A 24660-nucleotide genomic window follows, 5' to 3' on the forward strand; every position below is an offset into this window, starting at 1 on the left:
CTTTCATGCAAAGACGAAGCATGTGGATGTGAAGTATCACTTCATCAGAGAGGTGATAGAGAACAAGCTGATTCAACTTGTCAAGATTCATATGGATGACAACCCGGCTGATCTGTTGACAAAGAGTTTACCTCCAGAGCGGTTTGCTCATTGCAGACACTTGATGGGCATTGGATGAGGCCAGTTTCAGCCTTGATATGGCCTTGTATATTATCATGTACATGCTGATTTTTTCTTTTCCTTCACTTAAGGGCACATTGCCTTTAAGTGGGAGGTTGTTGGGGTAAAGGCATTATGCCCACCCTTATAGTGTGTACAAGCCCATAAGTTTTATAGTACATAGTACACTTAGTACTTTTAATGTACTAAGTGCACTATGTGCACTAGAGCAAATATACATGTGTGATAGGGGAGTCACACACTCATACTTTGTGAGTTGACTTATCCCCACATGTCTCTCTCTCTCTCTCCCTTCTTCTCTGTGTGTGTCTCCCACATGAAACCCTAACTGTTTCAGCTAAGCTTCTTTAGCTCCCTTCTATACATGTGTGATAGGGGAGTCACACACTCATACTTTGTGAGTTGACTTATCCCCACATGTCTCTCTCTCTCTCTCCCTTCTTCTCTGTGTGTGTCTCCCACATGAAACCCTAACTATTTCAGCTGAGCTTCTTTAGCTCCCTTCAGCTACAGCATCAGAGGCTGTTGGGGTAAAGGCATAATGCCCACCCTTATAGTGTGTACAAGCCCATAAGTTATAGTACATAGTACACTTAGTACTTTTAATGTACTAAGTGCACTATGTGTACTAGTGCAATATACATGTGTGATAGGGGAGTCACACACTCACTTGGTGAGTTGACTTATCCCCACAACTCTCTCTCTCTCTCCCTTGTTCTTCTCTGTGTATGTCTCCCACATGACCTAACCCTAATTCCTCATAATCCCACACAACTGGTATCAGAGCTAGTCACTCCTGGAGCTACCCATTTTCAGTTGTGCGCCTTCAAGCTGCTGGCTGCACTTCCGTTCAGACTGTCCCGTGAGGACTCATGCGTCCTGAGTGGTCGGTGTGGTGGTGAGACTCCTGTCGCTAGTGCGAAGCAGAGAGACCTCAGATGGGTCACAGCGCCCAACACTCACGAGTCACAGATCACTGATAGGCTGGAGTACTATTGCAACAAAAAGACGAACTGACGGAGGACAGAGAGCAGTGTGACATAAACAACTCCGTCCGTAATGGCGTTGAAGCTACAGCACCTCGCACAGCAGTTTGTGAGTCCTCAGTGCTCTTAATGAGGCACGCCGCCTGCTGGCCGCAATAGTGACCACCACGGACGCTTCTGAGCAGCGAGCCGACTCCTCTCTTGAGTGACGAGTCATCACTCCCGACTCATGAGTCTCGTTCGTACCTTCCCCTTGACACTGGGCACTGACCCAGGGGCCTATTGTGACTCCTGTGTCTCGTGACGCCGGACAACCTGAGAGATCTTGCTGTCCTGTTGGGCGCTGCAAAACAGTGATAGGGAGTGGTTGAGGTCTGGCCACCGCAAGGTATAGCTGCGCATATACTAACACCTGGCCACAAGGCGTAAAACTCTCGAGCGGAGGTGTAACAAAACGAGCGCAGGGCAGTACCCGTAGCAAATCACAAGAGCAGCAGTCCTGAAGCCCGTGCCTTCTTAGGCATCGTTCCCAGCAAGGAGCTCCCACCTGCACAGAACAGAAGCAGCATCAGCAAACCCCTCTTTCCTGCAACAAAATTCAGCCTGCAAATTAAAGGAAAAATCAAAAAATTACAAGGTATTTTCCTCAATTTTTTTTTGGGATTTGCAATTGAGCAAGTACAATCAACAATTGAGCAGGTACAGGTGCCCAATTGCACAATTTTTGAGCAAAATTGGCAAAATTGGGTGACATTGGTCATAATCAGGATCAATTTGCAGGACATTGGTCACAATCAGGATCAATTTGCAGGAAATTGAATGTCAAAATTTGGGGCTTTTGATGTAATTGTGCAATTAAGCACTCATACATGCTGTATGATGTGAGAAATCGCACATTTGGGCAAAATTGCAGTGCAAATCAAGGGGCTTTTGTGCCGATTTGGTTGATTTGCATGCAGGCGATCGCATTTGATGCTGTGGATAATGTGTTGATGCCTTACAAGCACTCAATGTGCCTGTAAATCAAGGGGCTTTCATGTATTGGATGTATATGTGGCCAGGGGGAAGCATCGTGAACACTCTGGATGCCTTCATGTGCGTCAATGTACCATGTATGATTGGTACATCATTGGTGAGCACTTGGTACTGCTGTACAGTACTTTGGAAGGGCAACAGAGCACATTTAAGGTGCTGTCCAAAATCTGCAGCAACCAGATTTTGGTGATTTCATCACATAAAGTGGGAGAAAAGTTGCATTCTTGCTTCCGCAGTGGGAGATAAACTTTGGGAGAAAAACTGTGAGCACTTTGTGTGCTTTTGGTGCAGTGTTTGCACATTTTGCAGGGAGTCAGGCATTTACGGGTTGCATTTTGCTATGGCAACCACAAGTGAGAGCTCTTCATTGCTTCACATCAAGAAGCTTGAAGGCTCGCATAATTATGATATTTGGCAAACCCAGTGCTACAATGTGTTGCTCCAGAAAAAGCAGCACAAGTCTATCAAAGAAAGGGGTGTGATGCCCGCTTCTCTTACGGTTGAAGAGTGGGAAGATATGGATGAGCTGGCAAGATCTACTATCATGTTGTCTGTGTCAGACTCATTACTTTTCAGCATTCGTGAGGAGAAGACAGCTTGGGGAATGTGGCAGAGATTGCAGGACTTGTATGCCCAACAAAGTGCCTCAAGCAAAGTGTATTGGTTGAAGAAACTCATAGGTCTTCAGATGAAGGAAGGGGCGTCTATGACAGCCCATCTAAATGAGTTTAATGGTAATGTCAGCCAGGTCATTAATCAAAAGTTGGCAATGGACGATGAGTTCAAAGCCACTTTTTTGTTATGCACTTTGCAAGAGAGTTGGGACACATTTAGGACAGCCACTAGCAATTCGAATGCTATGCTGTCATATGCAGATGTTGAGGGTGCTCTTCTTCAAGAAGAGATGAACAGGAAAAACAACTCTGTTGGAAAGTCCAATGCAATGAATGCACGTGGGAGATCCCAGCAAAGGGGTAAAAGCCAAGAAAGGGGAAGGAGCAAGTCTCGCTCCAAAAAGGATTTGGAATGCCATTATTGTGGCAAGAAGGGACACATTAAAAAGCAATGCTACAAATGGAAAAATGATCAAAAAGAAAAGGGAAAAGGCAAAGACAAAGACAAGGATGAAGCCAAAGATGTAAAGCCAAAGGGCAAAAGTGGAGTCAAGATTGAAGAAATCAATGTGTCACATGCAGGTGGCAGTGAGGATGAGGTCCTCTTTACGTCTTCACTTGATGCCCATTCACTTCTTACAGGTGGTCATGGTATGCACTCATGGATCATTGATTCAGGTGCCTCCTTTCATGTCACAGGTTGCAGAGACTTGTTTGTCAGGTATACTGCTGGCAATGAAGGAGTGGTTTATTTGGGTGATAACCATGCATGCAAGATTCTTGGCAGAGGTGATGTGAGGCTTGTGTTTTCAGATGGCTCACAACTTATGCTCCATGATGTCAGGCATGTGCCTGAGATCAAGAAGAATCTGCTTTCTACTGGACAGCTTGATGATGCTGATTATGTTACCACATTTGGTAGTGGAAAGTGGAAGATTAGTAAGGGCTCACTGGTTGTTGCCAGAGGCTCTAAGGTGGACACTCTTTATTTCATGCATGCAGGTGTTTGTCACCATGCTAATGTAAATGCAACCGAGCTGCCGAAAATCTCTATGTGGCATAGCCGGTTGGGACACATGAGTGTCAAAGGAATGGAGCAATTGTCTCGTTTGGGTTACTTGCCTTCTCTAAAGTTTTCAAGTTTTCAGTTTTGTGAGCATTGTATATATGGTAGGCAACTACAGTGCCCCCACAAGAAAGCTCTTGGACAGAAAGATGCTCAGTTAGAGCTTGTGCATACAGATGTATGTGAGATGCCTCAGCTTTCTTTGGGAGGGGCAAAATACTTTGTCTTTTATTGATGATGCCACACGCAAGGTGTGGGTTTATCCTCTTCGTTTGAATAGTGATACATTCTCAGTGTTTGAGAAGTTTGTTGCTCTTGTTGAGAATCAAACTGGCAAAACACTGAAGGCTTTGCGTTCCGACAATGGTGGAGAGTACATGTCCAAACAGTTTCAGGACTTTTGTGATGCTAAAGGCATCAAGAGGGAGCTCTCTACTCCTTATGATCCTCCACAAAACGGGACAGCAGAGAGGATGAACAGGACCATTCAGGAGAAGGTCCGTTCTATGTTGTCACATGCTGCATTACCTCATGGTTTTTGGGCTGAAGCTGTTATGACAGCCGTTCACCTTATAAACAGGTCACCTAACACGAGGCTTGGTGGGAAAGTGCCAGAGGAAGTATGGACAGGGAAGCCTCCGTCATACAAGCACTTGAGAGTGTTTGGTTGCGTTGCGTACGTGCACATACGCAGGGAAATGCGCACCAAACTTGATCCTAAGTCTCACAAATGCATATTCCTAGGATATGGTGACAGAGGTGAAATGGGGTATAGACTTTGGGATCCCATGAATAGAAAGATCATACGCAGCAATGATGTCATTTTTGATGAAACATGCATGTATAAGGAGCCTGCAAGGCAACAGGAGCCTGGCAGAGTCATCTTTGATGATGATGGATATCATGGACAACAACAAAGGGCTGTAAATCAGCCATTACAGCAGGAAAACCAGCCCTTAAATGGTGCTGAAAATGGTCCAAATGGACAGCCAGAGATGGCAAAAGATATCCCTATGGATATACCACAGTTAGAGGAAATACCGGGCATGATTTTTCAGCCTTATGGCATGGAACAAGAGCCACCAATGGGTGATATGCAGGCTGGACAGCAACCTGCAAATGATGGTCATTGGGTACGGAGGTCCACAAGACCCTCCAGAGCCCCTGACAGGTTTGTTCCAGGGGTTGACTACTTGATGCTTACTGACTGTGGGGAGCCCTCATGTTAGAAGGAGGCTTTACAGAGGGCAGACAAGGCTCTATGGGAGCGTGCCATGAAGTCAGAGATGGATTCTCTGCACAAAAATGGAACATGGAAGTTGGTGCATTTGCCTGCAGGCAAGAAGGTTTTGCCATGCAAGTGGGTATACAGGCTCAAAGTTGCACCAGATGCAAAGCCAAGATACAAAGCCAGGTTAGTGGCTAAGGGCTTCAAGCAGGAATATGGTGTGGACTTTGATGAGATCTTCTCTCCAGTGGTCAAAATGACCACACTTAGAGCTGTGTTGGCTTCGGTTGTGCATGATGATCTGGACTTGATTCAGATGGATGTGAAGACTGCTTTTCTTCACGGTGATCTCCATGAGGAGATATATATGCAGCAGCCAGAGGGTTATGCAGTGAGTGGAAAGGAGAAGCTTGTATGCAAGCTGAAAAAGAGTCTTTATGGGCTCAAACAGGCACCAAGAGAATGGTATCATAAATTTGATACATTCATGAAATCTCAGAAATTCAGGAGAAGTGACATAGATCACTGCTTGTACACCAAGAAAGCTTTGGATGGCGGTCTAATGATCCTCATCTTGTATGTTGATGATATGTTGATTGCCGGGAAATCTCGTAAAGAGATGGATGCCTTGAAGCAGAGGCTGCATCAAACCTTTGATATGAAGGATTTGGGTGATGCAAATCACATCTTGGGTATGCGGATACTTCGGCATGTGTTGTATTTGTCTCAGAAGGAATACATTGGCAAAGTCTTGCAGAGGTTCAATATGGACGGGGGGAAGAAGACTAGTACTCCTTTGCCTCCATATGTGAAACTCAGTGCTATGGACAGCCCACAGTCAGATAGAGACAGGGCTGATATGGCCAAGATTCCGTATGCTTCAGCATGTGGCAGTCTCATGTATGCCATGGTTGCTACTAGGCCGGACATTGCATTTGCAGTGGGAGTGGTTTCTAGATACATGGCCAACCCTGGCAAGAAGCATTGGGAAGCAGTGAAAGGTGTCATGAGATACCTGAAGGGCACACAGGATATGTGCATTTGTTTTGGCAAACAGGATGCATTAGTGCATGGTTACACGGATTCGGATTATGCCGGTCATCCAGATAACCGGAAGTCTACTACCGGTTATGTGTTTACATTCACAGGAGGTGCTGTGTCATGGATATCCAAGGATGCAGAAGTGCACAGCCTTATCTACTACAGAGGCCGAGTATATTGCAGCCACAGAGGCTTGCAAGGAGGCATTATGGCTATCTCGGTTAGTGGTTGATTTGGGTTATACAGGGGATATTCCATTGTTGCATTGTGACAGTCAGAGTGCCATTCAGTTGGCAAAGAACCCTGTCTTTCATGCAAAAACGAAGCATGTGGATGTGAAGTATCACTTCATCAGAGAGGTGATAGAGAACAAGCAAATTCAGCTTGTTAAGATTCATACGGATGACAACCCGGCTGATCTGTTGACAAAGAGTTTGCCTCCGGAGCGGTTTGCTCATTGCAGACACTTGATGGGCATTGGATGAGGCCAGTTTCAGCCTTGATATGGCCTTGTATATTATCATGTACATGCTGATTTTTTCTTTTCCTTTACTTAAGGGCACTTTGCCTTTAAGTGGGAGGTTGTTGGGGTAAAGGCATAATGCCCACCCTTATAGTGTGTACAAGCCCATAAGTTATAGTACATAGTACACTTAGTACTTTTAATGTACTAAGTGCACTATGTGTACTAGTGCAATATACATGTGTGATAGGGGAGTCACACACTCACTTGGTGAGTTGACTTATCCCCACAACTCTCTCTCTCTCTCTCCCTTGTTCTTCTCTGTGTATGTCTCCCACATGACCTAACCCTAATTCCTCATAATCCCACACAGAGGCATATCCCCATAGTCAGCCTACACGGAGACGATCTGGGAACATGCCCCAAAATAGCTGGTATGATGAGGAGTGCAGAGAGATGAGGATCAAATTACAGAGAGAGGTGCTCATGGGTGTTACCACTCACAGACAGTCACGGATTACCTTCCGGCGCCTAGTGCGACGGAAGAAGAGGGCTTATCTTGCTCAGTTAGAGAGGGATTTGTATCGGTTATTTATGAGTCAGGACTCAGGCGAGGCATGGAGCCTATTCCATGAGCATTCACCATCACCAGCCATTACCTCCACAGAGATTTGGGGTGAGTATGCAGCATCCCTATACACAGCACCAGGGCAGCCGCCCCTGCAAGACCCATCGGAGCCATGCCCAGAGACATGTGCTTTCTTTACTGCTGAGATGGTAAGCTATTGACAGGATGAGGACTGGGAGAGCATATGATCATAACGGTTTGGTAGCAGACCACTTTATTCATGCCAGAGATATGCTTGCAGAGCTTATTGCTATGATGTTTAACCGAGCCATGTGTGAGGGTTTTCCTGAGACTTGGAATATGTCCACAATTGTGCCTACCTTCAAGTCAGGGGATCCCATGCTTCCTGGGAATTATCGTACCATCATGATTGGTCACACATTGGCTAGATTATATGCATCTATTCTTGAGCAGGAGCTGAGTAGATGGGCAGAGAGAGAGGGCATACGTGCATCAGGGCAGGCATGGTTCAGGAGAGGTTTCTCCACTCTTGACCATATCTTGACACTCAGAGCTATTATTGAGGAGGGCAGATTATATGGCAAGAGGATTTATTGTTGCTTTGTGGATTTCCGCAAAGCTTTTGACACAGTACCGAGAGCCAGACTGATGCGCAGACTACAGGAGATGGGAGTGCCCACAGAGCTGATTTGGGGAATCATGGCTTTATATAGGACAATTGTGGGGCAGGTACGTACTACTCAGGGTATATTTGAGATGGTTCACTCCACTATTGGGGTGAAACAGGGCTGCCCCCTTTGTCCCACCTTATTTGTGATGTATGTGGATGAGGTTTCAGACTATGTAGAGCGGGAGGGCGACAAAGGAGCACAGCTAGCAGGGACATGGATTCCGCTGTTATTGTATGCTGATGATATTGTGTTGATCTCAAATTCTCCAGAGGGTATGCAGCGTCATTTGGATGCATTGCACACGTTTGCACAGGACAGTGGATTGTCTGTTAACCTTGGTAAAACCAAGGTGATGGTGTTTAACACCACAGCACAGTGGGTTAGGAGGTCAGCACCCACCTTTACATATGGTCAGGAGACAGTGGAGTATACAGATGCATATACTTACCTTGGTGTGGTTTCTAGTGGCCCACTATTTTCCTTGAGGAGAGCAGCGGAGACCAGATTGACTAGAGCTTATGCAGCATTGGGGAGACTAGAGAGGATGTGTTCGCAGGTTCAGTTTCAGGAACCTCGAACAAAGCTCTGGCTCTCAAGATGTCTAAATATTTGGAAAGTATAAGCTTTGGGAATGGGGGATTAGCCTAGAATACAAAGGACCACACTCCTAAAATTTAGGAGAGATGCTATTTTTGGCCCTACTCCGATGGAAATTCTGTTCGCGTCATTACATCTGGAATTGAGCAGATACCAAGAGTTGGCAAGTGCCTATGTGACAGAATGTCTACCAGTTGGTATATTTTTAGAGGTAAAGATTATGGAAGGACCCATCTCTTAGATTGGGACATGTGGCAAGAAAGTGGACCAAAGTGAGACAAGTGGCCTGACACTTGTTAGAAAAAGAATCAAAGTGAGACAAGTGGCCTCACACTTGTCACTTCAGCTATTGTGTGGCTCTCCACTTGTCATCGTAACCTTCTCTTGCCATTTTAGTTCATGGGAGGCCCAAATCTATAAATTGGAGCCCTATCTCTTCATTAATGGAGGCTCTCTTGCTGCACACTAGCCTCTACCACTATTACAGGCTACCCTAATGATGGCTACTCTCTCTCTCTCTCACTTGAAGGCTGCCCATGAAGAATACCGGCTGTTGGGGACTGTTTTGGAGGCTTCCATCGCGAAGAAATACTAAAGCTTCTGTACTTGCTGTACCACCCATTGTACCGGCTGTACCAGCTTCTGTACTTGTTGTACCTGCTGTACCAGCCACCGTACTGGCTGTACCAGCCATTGATGAGGTGGCTGACTTCATTACACGGGGAGGCGGAGATGGAGTTGATTTAGCAGGTACCTCAGTACATATTATGCTTTATGCTGATGATATAGAGGGGGTCTTACTGTGAACCTTGGGAAAACCAAGGTTATGGTCTTTCATACATCGAGACAGGGCAGGAGTCAGCTGACATTCACTCTCGCAGGACGCCAAGTGGACGTGGTGACATCATACGTGTACCTAGGGGTTACCTTCTCTGCAGCAGCAGCCACACGCTTCACCAAGGGTTCAGCAGCCAGAGCTAGATTGACACGGGGATATGCAGCATTGGCTATGCTAGAGAGAGAGTGCCACTAGGCGCATTTTCAGGAGCCCCGAACGAAGGGGTGGCTATTTGACACATTAGTCACACCGGCATTGATGTATGGAGCAGCGATATGGGCGCCAGGCCTTGCTACCCATTGGTGGACACAGATAGAGAGACCACAGGCCCTCATGATGGCACGCATGATACGCAGCAAACCGTCAGTACCTCATGACATTATCCGAGCAGAGTCTGCTGCGCCTCCTATGATGGTAGAGGCCATATTTCAGACTATATGCCTGCTAGACAGATTCAGAGAGATGCCACAGGATAGATTGTCATACAGAGCTTTTGAGGCATCTAGATAGCTGGCTGAGGCAGGAGATAGAGGATCATGGTATGCACAAGTCACACATTGGTTCTCACAGCATGGCCTAGACATGGATCATCTCATATTGAGCTTTTGAGGCATCAAGATAGCTGGGTGAGGCAGGAGACAGAGGATCATGGTATGCACAGGTCACACATTGGTTCTCACAGCATGGCCTAGACATGGATCATCTACCACCATTCCAGTATGACAGGGATGCACCACATATCCGTCTCTCTCATAGTGAGAGGAGCAGAGTATTGAGACGGGACCTATGGCAGCTCTATACACGAGAGACATGGATATCGCCTACACAGCCTCTTCCACCGAAGATGCTATACTACAGAGATCACTTCATGAGTAACACTGATGATGGATTTATAGAGAGGCCTAGATACATGGAGGGCTTTTTACCACACGGCTCCCGAGTGGCTATTGGTCAGCTTAGAGTTTCATCACACCGATTGGAGATTGAGACTGGCAGAGCAGCACGGATCCCCCGAGAGGAGAGGGTATGCAGATTGTGTAGAGAGGAGGTGGAGAGTGAGGGGCATTATGTATGCAGATGCAGAGCATATACAGCCATCAAAGAGAGATCCCACGGGGAGATTCATTCTAGGCATACAGCACCACAGAGAGACATCATTACAGGCTCAGACAGCTCCAGAGGGGGGACGACAGACACAGATTACTACATTTCTTCAGAGATCCATCCCACTCCCAGCCCCTACACGGCAGGGAATTACTCTCCAGAGAGCGGAGACACTCAAAGCCCGTAGGAGACAGAGGACACCTGGCTTTCGGACACGCCTATACCAGAGAGAGATGACAGAGATCAGAGCTCAGTTTCACAGAGAGGGTGCAGAGCGACTGGCTCACTTCAGAGCACACCCAGGCATGTTCTTCAGGGAGCTGTGGACACCCCCTTCATTGATGTATACCATTTTATACCCCCAGTATGGTACAGGATGGAGCTAGCTAGGTTGCATATCATGATTGTATACTCCATGCATATAGCTTTGCATTCTCCTAGTAGTAGAGCTCCATCCCCTCCCCCACTCATTGTACTTATTGCACACCCAGATTCAGTTTTTTAGTTCAGTACTTTTTCATTTTGTTGGGATGACAGAGGATACCCCATACAGGTACATTGATTTGTCTCATAGGCCGAGTTCGGTCTTTTGGAAGACGTTAATAAAATCTCTCTCTCTCTCTCTCTCTCTCTCTCTCTCTCTCTCTCTCTCTCTCTCCCCCTCCCCCCCCCTCCCCCCCTCCCTCCCTCCCTCCCTCCCTCTCTCTCTCTCTCTCTCTCACACAGATATCACTGCCTCTTCCGAGAGGGTTTTGGGCCGTTACGCGGGGTAATGGAGTTTGAGGATCAAAGATGCCTGGGATTGTTTCTACTTGAGCTCAGGAGACACAGAGAGACCCTCTTGGCAAACAGGAAGCCGAGCCATGATGTACCTAGACAAAGGACCCTGACAGATTTCTTCGGCACCAGCACCAGCAACCCAGCCCACACACCTCCTGATACCTCCTCCATTGGGCCATCAGGGCACCGACCACTCTCCCAGGGAGTCACCACTGATAGAGCAGTTGGCCACGCCCACCAGGATCCCGACCACGGCATCCTCACCATCGCCAGATCAGAGCCATTATTGCTCGGCATCGGAGGCGCCTACCTCGCTTCTACGACCTCTCCATTCTAGACAGCCTCATGGCCACGCCCACCAGGATCCCGACCCCACGGCATCCTCACCATCGCCAGATCAGAGCCATTATTGCTCGGCATCGGAGGCGCCTACCTCGCTTCTACGACCTCTCCATTCTAGACAGCCTCATGGCGGAGATACTTGATCTAAGGAGAGGGCAACACTTCAACTGATCAGCATACATGGATCTACCTGATATACATTTTTCAGTATTTTCCAGTATTTTCTACTTAGTATCATCTCGGAGTCTTACAGTTCTGTTCTTATAACTGTAGGACAATCAGTTTATTGTACTTTTAAGTCTCATTTAGTTGTTCTCTTTGATGAGACACCAACTTTAGATGTACTCTCAGTTTTGGTCTCATAGGCCACTATGGCCTCTTAGAGATGTTAATATATCATTTCATTTCTCTCCCCTTTTCCCCACCTACCCCTGCTCAAGCCCCCAAGGCAGCAACATAATGGGGACTTGAATTTCATCCACTTCTTCTCTCCCGCTGCCTGTTCTTTGCGTGCTCCTTTCAAACATTCCCTCCCTCTACAATGGGAGGGTCTGTAGATGACAAAATCAGCCAGCTTGATCATATCCTTAGGGATCTTATCAAGGACCAGAAGAAGACATTGGACAGCACCATCACCGCCATCAAGAAGGACTTATTGACGCGCATGGGGAAGCTGGAGGCCGAAGCAGAAATATGGAAGGAAGAGAAGCTTACCATGCAAGAGGAGTGGGAGAAGGAAAAGCTCGCCATGCAGGAGGAAATCAACCTTTTGAAGGGCGAAGTGGCATCCTTACGCGATCGTCCACAGGAGGAAGGAGAGACTCTTGAGGTGGACAAAGAGGCGATCAAAGAAGAGATCACCAAAACCCTCACCCACACAATCGAGGGGAAAATGGAGGCGGCCCGCGAAGGATGGGTAGAAGTGATGAAGAAGAACATCAAAAAGGAGGTGCAAGAAGATGTACAAGTGATGAAGAAGAACATCAAGAAGGAGGTACAAGAAGATGTACACATGATGCAGTCTACTCTTGATGAAGAGAAGATGCGACGGATCCGGCGCCTCAACATCCGAGTCACAGGGATACCAGAGAGCACTACCTCCACGCCCGAGATTGACGGGCGGAACCTATGTACCAAGCTAGGACTAAAGGAGGATGAGCCGCTCCCATTCACTAGAGTATGGAGGACAACCCCAAAGGACTCCACCAAAGGCAAGGCCTTAGTGCTACAGTTCCCGGACGAGGAGAGTAGGATGAGCTTTATGAGAAGACGGGCTATCTTGAGGAGCTTGCCAGGGGACCCCATCTACTTCGATGATGACCTCACATGGATGCAACTGGAGCATAGAAGATTATGCATGCCGAAGATCAAGGCGGCACGCAAAGAAGGGAAGAAGGCACATTATAGGGATGGTCACATCTACATTGATGGGAAGAGGGTCGAATAGCGCCATCTGGCCTATGAGACACGGAGGAAACAACATGAGGACAAAGAGATACACATAGCAATCTGGAACTGTAATGGAGTCCTATGGACACATCCAGGGAGACTTGAGGAGGTGATGGAGGGCCGGGATATCATCTTGCTGACAGAGACACATGAGAGCCCGGAGAGGGGCTTACCACGGGTTGAGGGTTATCAGTGGGAGTCAGCTCACCGACAGGGGATGAGACAGGCCACCTCCCGAGGTTCAGGAGGTATTGCACTGCTTTTCAGGCATGGGTTACATGAGCATGTTCGAGTCGTAGCACGAGACTAGGAGGCGAGATACATGTGGATTAGCTTACGCCTCTCGGTGACCAGATGGATTTATATCGCCCTTTGCTACTTTCCTCCGAAGGGGTCGCGGTTTGCCACCACCGAGGAGCCAGGTGGAGGAGAGGCTAGTTAGTCTCCATACTCTGTCTTATCTGAGGAGATCTTACACTATTCGACACTAGGAGAAGTCTTCTTGATGGGGGACTTCAATGCACGGACTCAGAGCAGACAGTGCGAGATCTATGACTTTGAGGATCCCCTGAGACTAGAGCCGCTAGCTACAGAGGATACAGGGACCACTCGGATCTCCGCTGATGGAGGAGCTGACAGCACTGGATATGGGCAACATCTGCTGGAGCTTGGGGCCCGACACCATCTCGTTATTTATAATGGGATGACTCAGTGGCCAGATTCAGGTGGGTTGACTTGCTTTCCAGTGGGAGGCGGCAGTAGTACAGTGGATTATGTGATGGGATCCCGGGAGGCAGTAGATATGGTGTCTCACTTCACCGTACCACCATGCCCCATTGGGGCGGATCACACATACCTATCCCTCACTTTTAGGAGCTTATTGGAGACCCACCCACCCATCATACAGCCACCACGGACTATTTTTCACTTCACTCAGAACCTAGCCGAGGTGTACGACTATCATGTTCATGATCAGCTATTTGCCTTAGATCCATCGGCACCCATGGCCATGCTCACCTCCCAGAACGCACATGTACTTCACTCCGCAGCCGCGAGGAGTTTCCCATACCACATACAGACAGGACGGCCACCTACATCTGAGAGCATGCCCCAGAACCGATGGTATGATGATGAGTGCAAAAACCTTTACCGCAGTCTCCGAGTGCAGAGGGCTCGCGGGGAGATCACCCGGAGGCAGGCAGGCAGGAGGATGCATACTCTCACCCGCCGTAAGCGGCGAGCTTATGAGGAGGCTCAGTACTGGGACACATATCACATGCTCATGAGCAGAGATGCTGCTGCTGCTTGGAGGAGACTCAGAGAGCCCCGTCCTCCCACACCTATTGCCGATCCTCAGACCTGGCAGACATATGCAGAGAGACTTTATGATGTGCCTGCACAGCCCCCTATACCACAGCCCACAGAGCCATGCCCCACAGTCTCCACCTTCTTCACCCCACCTATGGTTAGGAGGGCCATATGCCGACTCCAACATGGACGGGCGACAGATCATACAGGATTACAGGGAGAGCATCTCATCTATGCTATTGATACATTGGCACCATTTCTTGCTCATCTCTTCAACAGAGCTCTGTCAGAGGGGTTTCCGGCTGAGTGGACGATGCACACTATTGTGCCGATCCATAAAGCGGGAGATGTACTAGACCCCGGGAACTACAGGACCATCATGATTGGCCATATATTGGCCAAACTATACGGGGCAGTTTTGGAGGCAGAGCTGAGCACTCATGCAGAGGTTGGGGGATTGAGAGCAGCAGGCCAGGCAGGCTTCCGTCGAGCCTTCTCGACCATCGACCACATTTTTACATTGAGGTGCCTGATTGATCAAGCCAAGGCACGGAGGCAACGGCTCTATTGTTGCTTTGTGGATTTCCGCAAGGCATTTGATACTGTGCCCAGAGAGCGCCTCTTTCGGCGACTACAGACACTAGGCATACCTTCAGACATGGGCATATACAGGCTATATGAGCAGGTCTTTGGGAGAGTCCGATGCCCAGGAGGCTTGTCCAACACAGTTGCTAGCACCATTGGTGTGAAGCAAGGGTGCCCGCTCTCCCCCACGCTCTTTGGGCTCTATATTGATGAGGTGGTCGACTACATCACACAGGGAGGAGGCTCTGGGGTTGAGCTATCAGGTATTACTGTCCATGTTATGCTTTATGCTGATGACATCATCTTGGTATCTGACACGCAGGTTGGGCTTCAAAGACACCTTGTGGCTCTTGATGACTTCTGCGCACAGCAGGGGCTCACAGTGAACCTTGGGAAAACCAAGGTTATGATCTTCTACACTTACCCGCAGTCAGGAGCCACACTACTCTCACATTAGCAGGAGGGCGGGTCGAGGTGGTGAGCTCTTATGTTTACCTTGGCATCACATTTACTAGCTCAGCTGGACGCTTCTCCATGGCTCAGGCAATCTGAGACAGAGTGACCCGGGGGTATGCAGCTCTTGCTGGCCTTGAGCGTCAGTGTTATCAGGCACATTTTCAGGAACCCCGCACGAAGGGGTGGCTCTTTGATACATTAGTGACACCAGCCTTGATGTATGCAGCAGCGGTTTAGGCACCACGGCTTGCAACCTCCACATGGGTACAGCTGGAGAGACCACAGATCTTGATGCTCTCGAGGATGATACGCAGCAAACCATCCGTCCCGCACGACATTGTTCGAGCTGAGTTTGCTGCACCACCTATGGCAGTGGAGGCATTGTTCCAGACGATCTCCTCTATATACAGGATGAGGGAGATGCCCATGGAGAGATTATCCCGCCGAGCTTTTGAGGCATCCAGACAGCTGGCCGAGACTGGACACACTGGATCTTGGTATGCACAGATGCTACAGTGGTTCTCACATCATGGTATAGACATTGAGCGGTTGCCACCTTTTCAGTATGATCAGTCTGCTCCACGGGGTTACCTCTCTCTCAATGAGAGGAACAGAGTGATGAGACAGGACATATGGCAGCACTACATACAGGAGACATGGATAGCACCAGAGAGCCCACTACCACCGAAGATGCTGTACTACAGAGACCACTTTATGAGCATCTCAGGGGATGGGTTTATACATCGACCGCGGTACATGGATGTATACATGCCACACAGCTCTCGCGTTGCTATTGGACAGCTACGAGTCTCATCACATCAGCTAGAGATAGAGGCTGGGAGAGCGGCACGGGTTCCTAGAGCTGAGCGGATATGCAGATTGTGCCGCGAGGAGGTGGAGACTGAGGATCACTTTGTATGTAGATGTAGAGCCCACCAGAGGGGGTCAGAGATAGATATGCAGGATTGTTTGAGGAGCACTCTTCACTACATCAGTTGATGGAGGCCTCGGACCAGCGACAGCTTGGCAGACTACTACTAGAGCTTCATAGTTCTCGAGAGAGACTCCTCCAGACACCCGTTCCCACTAGGGGTGGGAGACAGTCCCAGCTCACAGATTTCTTCCAGAGAGCTATGCCAGTGCTAGCTGAGGTACCACGTGGGGTGACCGCACAAAGAGCAAAGGAATTGAGAGCCAGGAGGAGACCTAGACAGACTGGACATAGAGCACCCCGACTCCGTCACCGAGAGATAGCAGCAGCTATCCGAATGAGACACCAGATGGAGACACAGGAGAGGCTAGCTCGCTTTCATTCAGACTCAGGGTACATGTTCATGCCATTCACAGCCTCAGCATCGGCGATGTATGATATCTTATATCCCTCTTATGGCACTGGATGGAGTTAGACATAGATCTGCATAGCATGCTTGTACCACCCCTTCAGCATATAGAGATGCATCTTGCCTTAGCACTCCATCCACATCCCCACCCCCCTTACATTGTTTGTATATGGGCTCCACCGATCCATGATGATTCACAGTTGTATCCAGACACATGCACACTTTTTCTTTTGTTTCTTTTCTTCCGATGACCGGAAGAACACAGTTGTATTATTTTTTGTCTCATAGGCCGACTTTGGCCTCTCGTAGACGTTAATATATCTTTCTCTCTCTCTCTCTCTCTCACAGTGGATAAGTAGGTGTGCAGTACAGTTTACATACAGTGGAGAGCCTGTGGAGTATGTTACCTCATATGTATACCTTGGGATCACTTTTGCTGGACCTCAGTTCTCGATGCGCAAGGCGGCTGACGTTAGATTGATGAGGGGATATGCAGCCCTTGGCTCGCTAGAGTGGCAATGCTCAAAAATACAGTTTCAGGAGCCGAGGACGAAGCTTTGACTATTTGATACTCTAGTTACACCTGCACTACTGTATGGTGCCCCCATCTGGGGTCCTAGCTTATACTACAAGAGGAAACAGAGGAGAGAGCCGACCGAGACAGATACAAAGGAGGTATATGATGGGTGGAAGCCGATGGAGAGGCCCCTAGTGGCGATGATCTCACGCATGATGGAGTAAGCCATTAGTGCCACATGAGATTGTGCGGGCAGAGATGGGGACTGCACCGATAGTGACAGAGGCTCTATTCCACATGGTGACATACTCGCATAGGCTATGGGAGCTTCCACTTGATAGATACCCCCGAGTAGCCCTAGAGTCCTCCAGACAGTTGACACTTGAGGGAGATAAAGAGTGCTGGTATGCACAGGTAGGCACCTGGTTTGGCATGCACGGTATGCAGATGGAGGCACTCCCCCCCTTCCAATACAAGTATAGCATAGAGGCCCCGTCATTTGCTCTCAGCCGCACAGAGCACGGAACAGGGTTATCACCACGAAGGACATTGTCAGACTGGATACTCAGAGGACATGGAGTTCACCTAGTCGTCCACGGGGGACGAAGATGGCCTTCTACAGAGATCACCTCCTATGCCTGACAGAGGATGGGTTCATCATCCATCCATGCTACATGGACATACACCTATCCTTTGGGGTGAGATGTGCGATCGGCCAGATCCGCACCTCGTCCCACCAGCTGAGAGTGGAGACTGCCAAATATGGGCCTAGGGTGGCCGCACCAGAGGACGGGATATGCCAGCTCTGTCACACAGAGAACCATTACATATGCCGATGCCCTGTATACTATGAGATTCGGGGGAGGTTCCACTGCCTCTTCCGAGCTAGGTTCGGACCACTTTCCAAGATCATGGACTTCCTGGATCAGAGATGCCTCAGACTTTTTCTTCTAGAGCTCCGTAGACATAGGGAGTCCTTAATGAGATCCAGATTAGCTGTACTTGCTCGAGGACCATCACACAGAGAGCTCTCACCGACTTCTTCCATACCAACACTCCGAGGGCCGATCCACCCATCATACCTAGACCATAGGCTAGTGTAGGAGCTCGGCCGAGAGGTGTGACACTCGACAGAGCCACTGCGTTATGCAGAGCTCGACGCCCCAGACCTCATGGCCCTCGCCCACAGCCACGCCACCACAGGAGGATTTGGGCCATCATCGCAGGACCTCACGCCAGCTCAGTTTTACCACCTTGAGCACCATGTCACAACGGCCCATGAGGGATGTATTAGGGTGATATGACAGCTCTCTGCTCATGTACCTAGATCAGATTTTAAAGTTCTAGATTTTTGTTATCTTTCTTTACATACATGCATATATATATGTATATATATATATAGTTTTCAGATATTTTAGGAGACTTTTTGGAGGTTTTGTGACACCTCAGGAGAGGGAAAATCCTTCATCAAGGAGGTGCCTAGAAATCACATATCAAAGAGGCATTTTTTAATTCAAAAATATCATAAAGTGGCTAGATATTTTCTCTCTGGGAGCTGCTGAGACCAGGGCTTTCTCAGAGACCTCCTACTTGTGATGAGGAGCGGGCCAGACAGCCGCTCATCTGCAGCCCCGCGGTACGCACAAAGCAGGGTCATATGTTGGGTTCTCGGCCTCGTCTAGCCTGGGGACCATTGGCGGCAGGCCCAGCACGCAGTTTTGGAGACTGGCATGCCTTCTGCAGTCTCCCAGAGGAGACCCAGGTGGAGAGGCTGAGTCACTTCAGGGGGGGGCTGATTATGAGTGATGACATCACTGAGGAGTGGTTCATGCCTTTCGAGCCAGCGGCCCCACGGTGGATGGGAGCCTTTACACAGTTAGAGATCCTGATTGCTGTCAGAGCTTGCACTGAGGATGGTAGATGTCTCTACTATGAGATCCAGGATGAGGGCAGACTTCAGAGAGTGGAGGCGGAGTTGCCTTTGGTTGCAGAGTGCATCTTTCAGAGGATACGGGTAGTGGCCGCCGCTTCCCGAAAGTGGCATATTGATCCAGACCCTGCAGATGTGGACTCTAATTGGCGCATATGGGCATATGCTACGCGCTCCTTGGCCCGGCTCCAGTGGGACCCTGGCGAGTACGAGTGGCATGATCCTTATGCGTCCCCCGAGGCCACAGAGATCACCTTCTTCCAGTACATTGTTCGGTTGGGGAGGCATATTTTGACTACGAGGAGGATGGTCTCTCCAGCTGCATCAAAGCATTGGTGGCTACAGGGACTCTCACAGGAGTTCCTGAAGGATTTTTGGACCAGGCTCTGGGCTAGCCGACAGGCACGCAGGATCTCGACTTTCCAGTGGCTGGTTGCCCACAGGGGCTCTGCAGTTGGCACCTAGCTTGTCTACAGTGGTCTTCCGGCGGCCTGCGTCCGATGAGGCCACCCATTGGAGACACAGAGACACTGCCTATGGGACTATCCACAGGCACAGCAGATTTGGTTGAGGGTGCTGCGCATTTTGGCCCCCCTCTCTCCAGAAAGCATGTATACGTGGGGTGCCACTGCTTGGTCGACTTCGTCAGGGCCGGGATATGAGACGGAGCAGGATAGCCAGGCCATCAGATTCATTAGGGGCCAGCCTCGCCTTGTTCCTTCACCGGATTTCTCGTCCGCCAGGCTGGACACAAGAGAGGGATCTACGATGGGAGCTCCTCAGCAGCCTCACCATATGGTTCACCTGGAGAGCCCGGTGTTTCAGGGTCTTTGAGGGGAGACTGGAGCCACCAGCAGAGACTGCTCGGGGGATTTGGCAGGAGTTGATCCACACCCTACGAGGACAGTATGACCGCATCCGGGGCGACTCGGATGCGGCGATCTTGCAGCGCCAGGCCTTTCACACCACTTGGCGCAGTGGCCCCTTCTATACCCTACACGCGGTTACCCCCCGCTGGCACTACAGGCCACCTGTTTGGATTTCCCCTCTCCTATTGTATGATATAGCCTTTCAGTTATTTGTACTGATATTTGTACATTTTTGCACCTAGGGAGAGTCTCCCTGCCTTGATTAGATCTCTGCTCTGCCTTCTTATGAGTAGGAGAGTTTTTGTAGCCCAGTGGACGTTTTTTTTATAACTAATGAAAGGATCTTTTCTCGAAAAAAAAAAAGATATTTTCTCTCTCATCTCTCCTCTTCTAAACTAGATCAAAAAGTGGGCAAAACTAGCCTAAAACTTGTCCAAATTGGATCAAACTGAAGCTGGAAGCCTCTAGATCCCAGTTGGGCTTGGTTGGTGGCCTCCCCAACCTATAAATTATAGATACATATATATATATATATATATGGCAAAGAGGATGGGAAACAGAGCATCAGGCCAGGCAGGCTTCAGCTAGGCGAAGGCATAGTTTTAACCCGTACAAATCATTGGCAGTGCCATAGTCACCAGAAACGTTTCGGGGTTTTTGGGGTTTCAGGGCAAAACGTTTCGGCCTTCGGCTAAGAAACGCCAAGGTTTCGGTTTTTTTTCTATATAATTTTGCATTGCTAAAGTTCCAAACAATAGGAACTTTTAACATTTTGAGAAACAAATTTTTTTTTTTTGAAACCAAAAAAAATAGGAGTTTCTGAAACGTTTCGAAACGTTTCGGATTTTCAGGGTTTCTCACTCCAAAAACGTGTTTTCATGTAACTATGATTGGCACCGAGCGTGAGGTAGTGCTATACGTCTGGTAATCTCTCCTCCAGTCGAAATGGAAGATCCCATTGAAGCAGCTAGTCCCATGTAAATAGTATGCACCTCTAATCACATGTACTATTGGATGTTTTCATTTTACTTTTTCTTTCAGTTTTCCATGGCTTAGTATATCTATGGTACCATTGTATTGCTTTTGGTCTCATAGGTCCTTGGGATCTTCCGTAGACGTTAACATAACTCTCTCTCTCTCTCTCTCTCTCTCTCTCTCTCTCTCAGACTACATCAAAGGGAGATCACAGAGATACAGGCTCAACATCAACACCATATCCAGGAGCGGCTAGCACACTTACACTCACACCCGGAGATCATGCTCCAAGGTATTTTTGCCTCGCCATCGCCTATGTATCACATATTACACCTCCATTATGGTACTGGTTGGAGCTAGACAGATCTGCATTGCATTCTTGTATACCCTAAGCATATAGGTTGCATACTGAGCCTTTAGCAGTAGTGCTCCATCCATCACACCCCCCCACTAGCTCAGTACTTTCATACTTTATTTCATGTTCATTTTGTCCTTTTTTTTTCTGGACATCCAAAAGACATTGACAGTTGTACATTGATTTGTCTCATAGGTCAAGTTTGGCCTCTAGTAGACGTTAATACAGCTTTCTTCTTTCTTCTTCTTCTTTCTCTCTCTCTCTGGGGGCTAGCTCCATAGGTTATATGATGATGATGGTCCCACTTTGTATCATATGGCTCAGATTTTGACATTCCAAGCTCATAGCTCTAGATTTTTGTTTTCGTTTGTACCATGATGAGATTATGTGGACACTATTGTATCACTTTTGGTCTCATAGACCCACTGGGTCTTTTGAAGATGTCTAATATAACCTTCTTTCTTTCTCTCTCTTTCTCTCGCACCTATGCATTGCACACATCTACAGCCATTTGTTCTGCCCTTTTTGCACCTGTACGCTACGCGCTCCTGCCACCGCCTGCCCTCGCCACCCATTTCTGCCCTTTCCGCACCTGCCGCCGCCTCCTGCTCTCGCCACCTATTTTGGCCTTTCCGCACCTGTGCATTGCATGCACTTGGCTCCCTCAGTTGCCGTTTTATTGGATGTAAGTGGGTCAACAAAGTGAATCATAACTTGGATGAAAGCGATACAAGGTGAGATTGGTAACAAAAGGTTATGCTCAGACCTATGGCATTGATTATTATGAGGAGACATTCAACCTTGTTGCCAAGATGGCAAAGATGGCAACCGTGAGAGTTGTTACTATAGTGGTTGCGTCAAAAGATTGGGTTCTACATCAGATGGATGTAAAGAATATATCTTGCATGGTGAGTTATAAGAAGAAGTATATTTGGAATAGCCACCTAGTTATAAGGATTTGAGTCACCCAAATTATGTGTGCAGGCTACGTAAAGCCTTGTATGGCTTGAAGCAGGCAGCAAGAGCATGGCATGATAAGATTGCACAGTATCTTATCACCATTGGCATGACAAGGTTGCATAGTATCTTATCATCATTGGCTTTAGATGTTGATCGTTCACTCTATGTGCGAAAGAGTGATAAGGGGATTGTGGTCATCACCATCTATGTGGATGACTTGATTATTGGGGGTGACAATGAAGAGGAAGTTGAGAATGTAAAGGGTCTTCTCAAGAAGGAGTTTGACATGAAGAATTTAGGTGAGCTGAGATACTTTCTTGGCATTGAGGTCATCATGATACTGAAGGCATATGGCTATTACAGAGACAATATGCATCGGACATGTTGTCCAAAATATGGTATGGCTAGCTATAAGCTCACTTCTGTACCGTTGGATCAGAATGGCAAGATGAGTGTAAACGGAGGTGAGATTTTACAGGATGCCACTATGTATAGGAAGATAGTAGGCAGCTTGATCTATATGACGATCACCAAGCTAGAGATGAACTACACATTTGGGTTGGAGAGCTAGTTTATGCAAGTTCCTCGAAAGCCACATTTGGGTAGTGTGAGGCACACACTACGCTATGTGAGGTCCACAATGTATTATGGCTTCTTCTCATTCAAATGCGGACACCCTATCGTCTGGCCTTGTTCTGTTCATACACTCTTCTGCCTTGACCAAGTTTCACGTTAACACCATCCAAACCAACTGCTATCGTGGTTCCTTTGAATCTAGAGCACCGATTCTCTGGCATTACCAGCATCCTGCTTGCTCAACGATTGTATTTTTCCCTATTTATGAATCTTGGTTTTTGTATGAACTGTTTTACTTATTAGAAACATCTCTCCACCCATCAGACGGGCAGGGTATGGACAAGGACAGTGGGCATGTAAAATCTTCCCATTTCATGGGAAGATTTATGTCTGTAAAGTCCCTTAATAGAAGTTTTCTTTTTAGGGCTAACATTACAACCATTATCTTTCAAAATATCTATCCCATTAGCTTTCATATTTCCTCAAACTGTGCACTTACCAATGTGGATCATCAATCTCAGAAGGGATACCTAGAACCAAGACAGCAAGCATTCCTACGCATGTGCCAATTTGGCATATACTTCCAAGTGCGCCTCTATATTTTGTTGGAGCAACCTGGAAGAAAAAATTTGCTGAGAATGCATTTGAATATACCCAAAAATAAATAAAAAACATTGCAGCCAAAAAATCAAAAGATTACTGCTGTATTAAAACGACTATAATAAATCAATCAAACAAGTAGATACCTACACATTTCAAAATATTTTCAACTCTTTGCTCATACACTGCTGACAAGCACTTCAAATCATGCACACAGCAAATCAAATTTTACTCTTTTTAATGAATACAAAAAGCACACCCATGGAGCCATAGACTCGTTTGCACAGATGTCTTTATTTTCTCTCTTTTGGATTCTCTCAATCTTACTTCTTGGTGGGGTGCGTACAAACTTGTAGCTTCATTCTAAATCTCAATGCAGTCTAAGCAGCCCATATGCATGGAGGAGAAGAGCTGATTATAGGCAGCAATGGAAGCATTTGTAACCAACCTGAATCTGTTGTGCTGAACTGCTAGCTTGAATCTGCTGTGCCAAAGTGCTCTCTTTGTTTTAAAAAAATTAAAAATGTGTCAAGAGTATCATTAAAATCTGTGATACCCACTCAAGGTGGTAAGAATGTGCAAACCCATGAAAATGTTTTTGAGAATAAACTCAGGTTATCATGCTTTCAGGTTTCGATAATGACCACTTTGCGAAGTGTCAGATGGCAGCTTGTGAGGTCTGTGCTTTGAGGAGGCTCTCTATGTGTTGTCATAGCTCTAGCAAGAACAAGCCTAGGCATCTCTGATCTGGATAATCCATGATATGGTTAATAGGACCAAACCCCTCTCTGAAAAGGCAATGGTATCTCCCTCTAAGGCATACATAATGCTCCTCGGACTGCACCTCTCTGCTGAATAATCTGTAAATCCTGTCCTCCCTGGGTATCCTCGCTGCTCTACCGGCCTCGATCTCTAGGGTATGGGATGAAACTCGGAGCTGACCTTTGGCAATCTTCATGGCATGAGACATAAAGATATATGTGATGAGTGTTACCACGGAACGCCGTTCCAAACTCCTGGAACCTGGGCACGGCGTTCCCTGCAACCAGATAATCTGGAACGCTCCAGAACACCTTGGAACGTTCTGACTTGTGGAACGTTCCAGAACGTTCTGCGACCCACTTATGTGCCGTTCTGAAGCAATGGACAGAAGACAGCCACCTTTTTAAAAAAACGATTTTGTTGAGTAGCGCGCCGCTGCAGCCC

The 24660-nt window shown here is 47.7% G+C and overlaps 1 protein-coding gene across 3 annotated transcripts in view; it reads right to left on the reverse strand.

The window, feature by feature from the left end:
• The window catches only part of LOC147619022 (putative plastidic glucose transporter 1), a 96338-nt gene that overhangs the window by 52280 nt on the left and 19398 nt on the right, over positions 1-24660 (reverse strand). For all 3 annotated transcript variants that reach the window (XM_086774233.1, XM_086774234.1, XM_086774236.1), the window contains exon 5: positions 23354-23469. In XM_086774233.1, the coding sequence (XP_086630359.1) occupies positions 23354-23469 (116 nt within the window). The remainder of the gene's footprint in view (positions 1-23353; positions 23470-24660) is intronic.

Source organism: Cibotium barometz, chromosome 34 (assembly GCF_041138505.1).
Source record: "Cibotium barometz isolate CiBa-2024 chromosome 34, ASM4113850v1, whole genome shotgun sequence".
NCBI lineage: Eukaryota > Viridiplantae > Streptophyta > Polypodiopsida > Cyatheales > Cibotiaceae > Cibotium > Cibotium barometz.